This window comes from Bos grunniens, chromosome 13 (assembly GCF_055505025.1).
Source record: "Bos grunniens cultivar Pamir isolate PY7600 chromosome 13, Bosgru_T2T1.0, whole genome shotgun sequence".
In the NCBI taxonomy this organism is placed as follows: domain Eukaryota; kingdom Metazoa; phylum Chordata; class Mammalia; order Artiodactyla; family Bovidae; genus Bos; species Bos grunniens.
Genome location: NC_141177.1, coordinates 58,079,294 through 58,089,903, shown reverse-complemented (window position 1 = coordinate 58,089,903; position 10,610 = coordinate 58,079,294). Strand labels below are relative to the sequence as shown.

The 10,610-nt window shown below is 39.3% G+C and overlaps 1 protein-coding gene across 48 annotated transcripts in view; it reads right to left on the bottom strand.

Moving 5' to 3' along the window:
* Window positions 1-590: 590 nt before the first annotated feature.
* ARHGAP21 (Rho GTPase activating protein 21) overlaps window positions 591-10,610 on the bottom strand; it is a 130,253-nt gene continuing 120,233 nt past the window's right edge. For 43 of the 48 annotated variants that reach the window (XM_086334426.1, XM_086334431.1, XM_086334447.1 and 40 more), the window contains 5 exons: window positions 9,040-9,165; window positions 8,801-8,842; window positions 8,379-8,484; window positions 6,423-6,454; window positions 591-3,100 (listed from right to left, as the gene is read on the bottom strand). In XM_086334426.1, the coding sequence (XP_086190552.1) occupies window positions 1,409-3,100; window positions 6,423-6,454; window positions 8,379-8,484; window positions 8,801-8,842; window positions 9,040-9,165 (1,998 nt within the window). In that variant the 3' untranslated portion in view covers window positions 591-1,408. Of the gene's footprint in view, window positions 3,101-6,422; window positions 6,455-7,353; window positions 7,628-7,734; window positions 8,077-8,378; window positions 8,485-8,800; window positions 8,843-9,039; window positions 9,166-10,610 lie in introns of those variants that run through there. The other 5 variants (XM_086334458.1, XM_086334459.1, XM_086334460.1 and 2 more) reach the window with 4 other exon arrangements.

Below are 10,610 nucleotides of genomic sequence, written 5' to 3'. Positions count from 1 at the left end.
ACAAGGGAATAAATTCAGAGAAGTTAAATAATGTGTCCAAGTTTATGTATCTAGAAGTATAGAGTTGGTTTGACTTCTAAATGCATGTTCTCTTTACTCATTATCTCTATGAAAAGGTAAACAGCATACATGACTTCAGCCAGAAAAGTTAAATATTACCTGTGTACACAAGTAAAGTTAGGCCAATAGAAACGATTATAAGAGATCTCTGCCAGATACAGCCAAAAAGAGGAGGGGGCAATGTTAAGACCGGGTAATTTTTAAAAGGCAGAACTGGGATTTCTCTGGTGGCCCAGTGGTGAACAATTCTCCTCGCAATGCGCAGGACACGGGTTCAATCCCTGGTTGGGAAATTAAGTTCCCACATCTTGAGAAGCAACTAAGCTTACACACTGCAGCTACTGAGTCCATGTGGCACAACCAGAGAGTCCGAGTGCCACAGTGAAAGATCCACGTGATACAGCTAAGACCTGATAAATAAATATTTTTCAAATAAATCTAAAAAACTAAAATAAAAATTAGAATGGCAGTGATAAATGAATAGCATTTAACTATATATTAGTAACTAATAAGTTTCAAGCCATACAAAGTTCACCAAAACAATTTTTATTTCCAGTGTTTAATTGGGTATGCACACAGGCATGACACAGGTTTGGATCCATTAAGTCCTCATGCAGAATTATATTCTTCTCCATAAAGAAGCCAGTTCCATCCAGGTCACTATCTACACACCTATGTTACAACATTTATATCAAATCTGGTATCTGAAGAAAAGATACACATATAATATGTTCATTTAAGTTATGTATTTTACAGAAAGATTAAAAATTCAAGTCACACAAAACTCAAAAACTGTATTAAAAGTTGGAATAGAAAACTCAGAGATCCACCTGGAATGACTAGAGAATGGAAGTTCTGTATCCACCTGTGTTAAAACTGGTAAATGTGATGAAATTTGTTACCAATAAAACACATTTTTTTTTTTTTTTTTGCTCAATGTACGTTATCTAATTTTAACAATATGGCACCCTAAAAACCAAATGTATTTTTATGATGAGGCACTTTTGTTAGTGATGAAACCAAAAGAACATGTCTGCCGCATACTAACGCCAGAGATTTTCTTCTGTTATCTTGGGTGTACACACTATGCAGTGAGTTGCAACAAATACCTTGCTCCTTTGTATACAACTATCCAATATATTTTAAATATATATTTATTTATATATTTATATATATATATATGTTCTTCTGGCTGTAGTAATGCACCGTAAAGCTATTTCACAGTGCAAAATGATGAAACCAGCCCAAATGAAGGCTGCATAATAACAATTCTGGTACAAGAAAATATTTACAGAGTTACTGGAAAGTGTAACAGTAGCTTTTATTCGCTCCAGAAAGGACCCCCAGTTTAAAGACAGGGATGGAACTGTGCTTTGTGATCTGGGGTTTCAGACAGTTGATGAGGTTGGACCCTGGCTGCAGAACTGGAGTTTTGGCTAGTGTTCTGGAAGCTTTCTCCATTTATTTGGTCAGGTGACTGTGATGGTGTGGAAAGAGGGGCCCTGTTAGTTGAAGCCAAGGTGCTGGAAGAACTGTCTGCATCGGACTGGAAAGACAGGGGCGGGTCCCTGGTTGGTATTTCTAAGGTGCCAAGACTCTCAGGCTGGGGGTCCCCCGTGTCCCCTCTGCTCAGGTCAGTCGTACTGGTGCGTAGCCGCTCCCTGGCCAGCCAGTCTGAGATGGACAGGTCCTGGGCGGAGCATTTGGGCTTCAATCGATTCACAGCTGAAAGTTCGGATTCTCTGTCCCCGCTCTGCTCCTGGGCTTTCCAGAAATTCAGAACACTCATTTCAGTAGCATCCCTGTGCCCACCCAGCGTGTGTCTGCGTTTGATGTTTTTCCTTTTGGCAGGATCGGTGATGGTTTTTTGACTTCCTACTCCAAACATGTCATCGGCCGGGGCTTTGGGCCTCAGTTTTAACCGATCGGCTATTTTTGTTTTCCAAGTGGGTTCCTGTTTGTCCGATTCGCTTCTGGCTGGTGGTGTCAGTAAATTTCCGGTGGATTTTCCTTTTTTCATAACGTCGAACACTTTGGTGATGGAAGGGGCTTCTTTCTCATTCTTGGCATCTCCTAGACTCCCACTGTCTGACTTGAACCTGGCGGATTTCTTCCTGGACAGAGTGTCACACTCGATCAGTTTATGGGAGCTGAAGAGCTGTCTCCGGCTTTCTAAACTTGGTGTTAAACTTCCTTCCGTGCAGCTGACCTCACTGCCTTCTGAGTTTCTCCGGCTGGTCCTCGCGGCCTCTTGGAGTTTTCCTCGGAAGAGCCTGTCCGAGGCCGGGGCGGCGGGGAAGACCGGAAAGTCGCTCTCGCTGTCTGTCTCCACTGGCCGGCCCTCGCTGACCAGCTCGCTCCTCTCGTCATCAGCTTCAAATCCCCGGCTCTCGGCCATGGACTGCACCTCGGGGCTCAGCCGGCTGGAGTCGAGGCCGGCCAGGTAGGGAGCAGACGGTGTGCCGGCGTGGTCGGAGGTGATGCTGCCGACACTGACCAGGAGCTCGCTGTGCTTGGGCTCGGGGCTGGGGGGTTTCTTGGTGGGAAAGCTTGCCGGGGGAGCCGGGGCGTGAGTGCTGAGTAGGGTGCTGGAGTCGGACCCCGTGTCTTCCAGGTGGGAGGTCTTCTGGGCTGCGAGGGCCCTGGGGCTCTCTCTCAGGACGGCGAGGCGACAGCTCAGGGTGGGTGACCGGCTCTGCTTGGTGCTTTGGGGGGCCGGGGGCTCCAAGCTCTCCCCACGCGGGGCCCTCTGCTCAGCTCTGCCACCTCCGCTGCTGTCTTTCTTCGTGTTGTTTTCTTTGGGAGCAACGGTCCTTTGTTTCCGGCCTGGTGTCTCACTCTCTTTTTTGGACTCTTCTTTAATGTCGTGGTGACCCTGCTCTGAGTTTTCTTTCTTGAAAAACACATTGTCCAGCTCGTCTTCCGAGCTGCTGGGTTGTGCTTTTTCTTTTGGCTTTTTCCTCTTGCGACTGGCAGCCGCGAAGATGGAGGATACAAGCAGGTCCTTGCTGTACTGGTCTTTTCCGGATCCCCAAGAACCCTGGGAAGCAGAGATACAACACTTTGAACAGAACGTCATCGAGTTCACTTTCTGAAAAGGTTTCCCCCCAAATATTTCTTTTTGTGTGTGTGCGATTGCTATTGCTTGATTAAAAAAAAAAAAAAAAAACTTTTAAAAACTGAAATATAGTTGATTTACAAGGTTGTGCCAATCTCTGCTGTACAGCAAAGTGACTCAGTTATAATACATATAGATATTCTTTTCCATTATGGTACATGAAGGATATTGATATAGTGCCCTGTGCTATACAGTAGGACCTTGTTGTTTATCCATCTTATATGTAATAGTTTATTTACATCTGCTAATCACAAACTCCCAGTCCTTCCCTCCCCCACCCCAATTATTTCTTAACCACTAAAGCCAAGTACTAACAAGGTGCGGTTTTTATACCTCCTTTTAATTTGTGCCTAACATAAGTTTTTATTTTCAATTAATTAGAAATGGGACTAATTAATATTTATCAGCCAAGTCACACAGCTCACATACACCTGTCTTTCAGGGACACATTTTGTGTTTGGTGGCCCCCACCCCCCATTGTTCTTAACTTTTCTGTAACTATGGACCATCCCCGCTTCTGCTATACTCCGTGGGTCTACAGGTTCTTTCCTCTGGAACACCGGTTTCATAGTCAATATTCTGATGCTGGTTACTAAAATCTTATGACTACCTTTTTTCTAATTACAGATGTCACATGATACAGATACTGTCTCATAAGCTGATTAAGATAAGGGAACTTTGGGGTTCCCATTAGTTCAGTCAGGCTGGATCTGCAGAGAATGGCCTTAGGTAAACTAGGTTGGTAATGTCTTCACTGATCTCAAGGAACAACCAAATCAGAAAGTTCAAAAAACCTAAGGTCAATTCAAGATTTTAAATCCTTACCATAGAAACTCTGTCATGCCCTGTATTGAAAAAGTGGCAGTGCAGCCAACCAGCTTAGTCAGCTATGCCTAATAGGTTCCTGAAGACGACTGCTTAAGACCATTTAATTAACATCTTCATAATGCCTACAGGCTCAGTTAATGGGGGAGAGGGGTGTCAATAAACCCTAGCTGGTTTAACACACGCCATTTAAGATGAGCAGGCAGGCAGTATGGTGAGTCAGAAGCAAAGTATGGTTTCTCTATTGTCATAAAAATTTTAGACAAGCTAGAACTGCTATACTGAAGTCTTGAAAATTAAAGTAAAAACTTAGGCTGTTGTATTAAAAAGGACTTTCCAAAATCAAGTCAGATGTACAGAACTTTGTTCTTCTAAGTTATAAAGGACTGTCTAATTATCCAGGACTTTTCTGATGCTTATTCACATTTTAACACATTCACATTCTGCTGAAGACCTCAGGGAATGATGGCTATGACTGGGCTCTGAATTAGAAGATCTGGTGTTTCTTTAGCCTGTTCTTCCCTCACTTGCTGCATATGACACCTAGCAAGTGATTCAGTTTTCAACAACTCAATTTCATTGTTTATTTAAGTGAAAAAATTAAGAGTATCCTTAAGATTCCCAACATCAATGATTCTGTGATCACGTATATGTTAGAGCAAATGATTTTTACTTCTTTTATAACTGAAAACATTGTTATAAAAATATATTATTTGGTTATCTGCACCATAATTGATTAAGATGAAGAGATTGCTATAATCACAGGTTAAGAAATATGCTTCTAGTAAGAGGGATGGAGGAAATTTCAAAAAAGTTTTTTAAACATAAAAATCTATATCTGAAGTCTTAAATTCTGGCAAAAAGAGGTGGAAAACTGGTCCAAAGTAAGTAAGTCTAAGGAGACATGACAACATAATGCAAGGAATGATCCTGATTGCAGCCTGTATACAAGAAAAGAAAAAAACAAACACTCCTGGGATGACTGGTTGAACCTGTGTAAATGCTGTACATTAGAAATAATAATGTATTGAGTACAATAATTATACTGTAATTATACAGAAGAATGCCCTTGTTCTTGGGTGACACACATGGAAGCACTTAGGGGTAAAGTGTTGTCATATCTATAAGTAACTCAAATGACATAGAAAACAATTACATACATATATGTCAAGAGTTACCAACTGAAAAATCTAGGGCAAAAGGTTTGAATGCTAACTATTATTCCAATAACTTAAAAATTTCCAAAATAAAAAGTTAGGGTAAAAAAATGATAAAAAAGCTTTTTATAAGACAGTAATAATCACAATATAAGTGATAGTGAATGATATATCATTACATATTTTGCAATATTTTCTGCAAGAAATTAAATTATAATTTAGTCATATGTGACCTCATTATGCTTAGAAATGATATGTAACATTCATGTTTCATTTCCAAATAGAACATTTAAAAATTTTTATTAACAATTTTACTTGCTACTATCTCAGCAGAGCAAAATTTGAAATAAAAAACTTTCTAACTACAAGAATGTCTTTGCTGCTGCTGCTAAGTCGCTTCAGTCGTGTCCGACTCTGTGCGACCCCATAGACGGCCTCCTACCAGGCTCCTCTGTCCCTGGGATTCTCTAGGAAAGAACACTGGAGTGGGTTGCCATTTCCTTCTCCAGTGCATAAAAGTGAAAAGTGAAAGTGAAGTCGCTCAGTCGTGTCCAACTCTTAGCGACCCCATGGACTGCAGCCTACCAGGCTCCTCCATCCATGGGATTTTCCAGGCAAGAGGACTGGAGTGGGGTGCCATTGCCTTCTCTGAAGAATGGCTTTAAAACCACTCAAATAGTTGTGTACTTTGGTGGTGGTGTCAACAGAACACAAATTGTGTAAACAAAAATTGACTGTAAAAACAAAATTAATGACCTTGTTGAAAAGAAGGTAAGAATATTTTTATAAAAAATATATAACGATTAAGTCTATATCACTACTGAAATGTTTACAGATGAAATACAATGTTTGGCATTTGCTTCAAAATAGTCCCAAGGAGGAGGAAAGTGGGCAGGGTGCAGGTAAGACAAATGTTGACCGTATGTTAATTGAGGATGGATAATGAGGACTGAACTGAACTAAATGAGGACTCATACTAGTCTGTCTACTTTTGTGTATGTTAGAAAATTTCCACATGTAAGAACAAAGGGGGAAATGCCTATTTCTTTGTATTATACTAAACTATGCTGAGATAAACCCAACACCCCATTTCACAATCCAGTATTCCTCTATCATATTCTAAGCATTAATTTTCCCCTTTATAATACTCTGTTAGTCTGTGTCATTAGACACAGACAGGGGTGCACCACATACGAATCATAACCATCAGCCACAAAGCAATTCCCCCCTAAAATATTTCCCAACTGTAAGAAACAATTTACCTTAGATTTTGTTGAGTCACTAGTAGCTGAATCTGTGGGAAGTTAAGGAAAACATGGTCAGTATTGGTCAGATTCTTTACTGCTTCCCACAAACAATGCAAAAACTTATGGAAGAGACAGGCACAGAACAAAATGTGAAAGCAAAACTCAAAAAACAATAAAACACAGTGGATAGTCAGAGCTCACAAAGATGCAAGCTGCACCACAGAAAGCCACCGCCATGAAAGGATGCTGTGAATTGTAGGCAGAATCAGCTCAATGAGAGGGATGGCAAAGGAGCCCTGTACTAAACAAAACAGAAACACTAGTGTTTATTCAATTTTCTAAGTATTCAATCTAGCAATAAAGCAGCTCGAAGACCTTTTGAAGAATGGCACTATGTACCACATCCTGTATCTGAAACTGATACACAGTGTAGAACGTTTGAGATTGTTGGCTGCCCTCGCTACAAATTGAGATGCTCAGACTTGGTGTTGTCTACTTTGATTTTTGTCAGACTGTCAATGGTAAATTTGAGAAGCATTTACTGTATGCATAATATGCATTCGGATAACCCTGCTTCTAGGTCACTTTGGTGTCATGTTAAATCATGCTGATCTCTGTGCTTTGGACCCTGGTTTCACATCTGTGCAGTCAGGGATCCTTTTGATTAGTTACACTGCTACCAGTTTTCCAATTATCTAGTAACAAATGTTATCATGAAAATGGAAAAATGGAGAGCATCATTTTACTGTCTGGCAAAAACTCAGATTGTACAAGTACAAAGAGGGTAGGAAGGGGCTAGCAGTCTTTCGGACAACATCGATTTTTGAAATTTTCTCTTTCAACTTCAGGGAAATGGATTTTCAGAGTTAATGAGCTGAGCCCCATGCCACACCCCTTTCAACACATGGCTCAATGCTTTATGACTTTAAGAACTGGTAGACCATACCATGCTATTTCTCCTCACGGTCTGCTTCAGAAATAACAAGAAACAGCAGAAAAACTTTTAAGAAAGTAGTCGTGATCTGTTTACAAGAATTGTAAGAGAAAATGTACACCACAGATCAACTCGGTGTGCGTTTACAGGAATCGGGGGTTTCTGCAGACAAGGCAGCTACAGTGTGGACAACAGTCGTCCTTCTTCCTACAGTTCCAGCTGTCCATCAGGGACACCACAGAATCCACTAGCGACATTACCGTGTGATAGACTCCTCCCATCTCGCCTGTTCAACATCAGTATAGATTTGCCTGTGTCAGTAAAATGCTGGAAGAAAAACCCTTTAGGACTAAAACACGAACTGGAGACAAAGGGAGAACATGGTGTAAAACATGCTAGGTTAGTTGCAACAGTTTGGCAGGAGAAAACTTTCATCGAAAGAGCCTGCAAGAGCTCGTATTTCACCAAATATTAGGGTGGCGATAGAAAACAGAAGAAAATGTCAAAGAGGTTGACTTTTACGGTGACCTCTGTAGTGACAAGATAATATATACTGCATTTATGGAAATGTTGCCCGTGAGCATTTTACAGTTAACTTGCTGCTTTTTCAACAGAACATCCAGCTCGAGAGTAAGAATTACTCGTAACAGTCTAGACCACACTTTCTGCCATCACAGCAACCACATACTCAGTAGCGGGTATCTGTTTTACCTTGTGATGACTATTACATGGAAACTGTGAATTAAAAAAAAAAAAAAGAACAAAACAGTGGTTTGCATGCTCATTTTCCCTCATAGTTCCTTTCTGACAAGCATTACAACTCCATGCACTGCCAATGGCATTACAGTCACTGGAAGATAATCACGATCAATCAGAAAGGGAAGATTACATTCTTTTATTAGTAGAAAGGGAAAAAAGAGAAGAAGAAAAGGAAAAAAAAAATCAGAGTGAATTGTTACTTATGATTGACTTGCTCTTTCATGTTATAAAAATTTAGCTTTTAACCTAAAGATCAATACTGCCCAGGCAAGAGTTACCTGATACATCTCCAGGGGAGACGCCTGTCCTTCCAATGTTGGTGAGTAAATGATCTATGTTTGGCACTGGCTGGGAGTCTACTGTGTTTTCCTCCTGCACTGTTGTCTATGGTTAATAAACAAAGATCTCTTCATCATCTCTTCAAAGATACTTTCTTTAAAATTCAAACAACATTTAGTAAAAGACACATTACTGAGTGGAGGACATATACTTAATTTTTTTACACTGTTTGCATATAATTAATTACCAAACAAGCATCATACTTGGACTTTCATTTGATCAGAAACTGAGGTGCTATATAGACCTGCTTCCGAGATGCAAAGCAGACAATAGCATACAAAGCAGGAAGGTGACACTGTTGTAGGGTCAGCATCTCACGTGTCCCCAGAACATAGTATAAACGCTGACAGCCAATACTTACAAGAGGTTCTTCAGCACCTTCTTCTGTGAAAAACCAGTCATGCTAAAATTTAAAATAAAGACGGTGAAAAAGAGAAATTAAACAACCCCCTAAAGAGATCTATATTTTGGAGGATAGCACAGAAAAAAAAGTAATTTTTCTTAGGCGAAAAAAAAAAAAATTATAACCATATGCTACCCTGCCAACTATCAGCTGCTCATGAAAAAGAATGTTCTTGACGAGCCGAAGCCGGAACTTACGTGCTGGATGAGTGTCTCTACGATCTTGTACTGATCTGGCATGTGAGTGACCATGTGTGTCATGTTATCTTCGGAGGTTCTCACAAGAGTTGGACCAAACACTATGGCTAGGTTTCTTGGTTCCATCTGCAACAAAGGATATCAGAAAACATCATAGCATTTCTTAAGAAAGTAGGCTTAAATTCCCATTGCATGTTTGGCATTTTATTTCTGAAAGGTTCTTTTGTTGAAAAAGAAGGCAAAACAATGGTTGACTGACGTGTGTAAAATAGTAATAATACTTCCTGGTTGGGATTTCCATAAACCAATCTATATGTAAATTTTTTCTTGCTTTAATGACAGTATACAACACAACTGACATTTTTTCCAAGAAGTGTTTGAGTGAAAGCAATTTATCTAGTTCACAACTAGTATTATAGGGAATTCCCTAGTGGTCCGGTGGTTAAGGCTCCACGATTCCACTGCAGGGGGCACGGGTTCGATTCCTGGTCAGAGAACTGCACAGCACAGCTAAAAAGAAGTATTACCAAAGTTGGATTAACTGATAAAACTATTAAAATCAAAGCTAATAAAATTTGTAAAAGAATAGGGAAAACCTCTCCCCTCAAAAACTAAAAATTGGAAATAAATATATAAAATTTTCCAAATTTGCCCAAGTGGTACATTAAGATCATGAATATGTAAAAATCTAATGTCTAAAAATATTCTTTTGATAAAACCTTTACTTCATCCAAGACTTCCAAAGCCTTTTGCTCACCCTTGTACCAATATGAATATCTCAGTATTACATACCTAGATGTTTGTATGTTTATTTCCATATTTTGTATTCCTGTTTAACTACCCAGTTATCAAAGGTACAAATCTTTTTTGTTATATCTTATAGTGTTTGGTATAATCTTTTGACCTCAAGATTTGATTAAAACATTAAATAACCAATACCAAAAACATACCAGAGAGTAAAACACCATTGTAGAATTAAAAAAAATCAAACTGATCTAGGGACCCATACCAAAAATTCAGTTCCATCCATCACTATACAGTTGATCCCCTTTTACCCTGTCACCCCTCACCCTCCTTCCCTGCATCCCCAACCCTCCTCCCCTCTGGTAACCACTGCTCTGTTCTCTGTATCAGTGAATTTTTTTGTTTGGTTTTGTTTGTTCATTTATTTGGTGTGTGGGTTTTTTTTTTTTATTCAGTATGATACTCATAAAAAAGACATTTCTTTAAATCAATCAGGAAAAACTACACATGAATAGAATATTAAGATAATATTAAAGAATACTAAATCTTGGTGTGTTTGATAAAGGTAATACGGTGGTATTAAAACAAAACAAAGAAAAGGTCTTATCTGTTTAAACCAAAACAAAGGAAATGTCTGTTGTTTGTCACTGTATACCACTTGATACATTTTTACTGTTGTTTTATGCAAGCATTGCACATTCAAAATATTAAGATACAGTTGAAAAATAAAAAGTGAACTTTCTTTTTCATTTTTCTTGCTGGATAAACATAAAAGAGAATGTCTTTAAAAAGTAGTAATTGATATTTTGGGGATCTTTTGCTTTTAA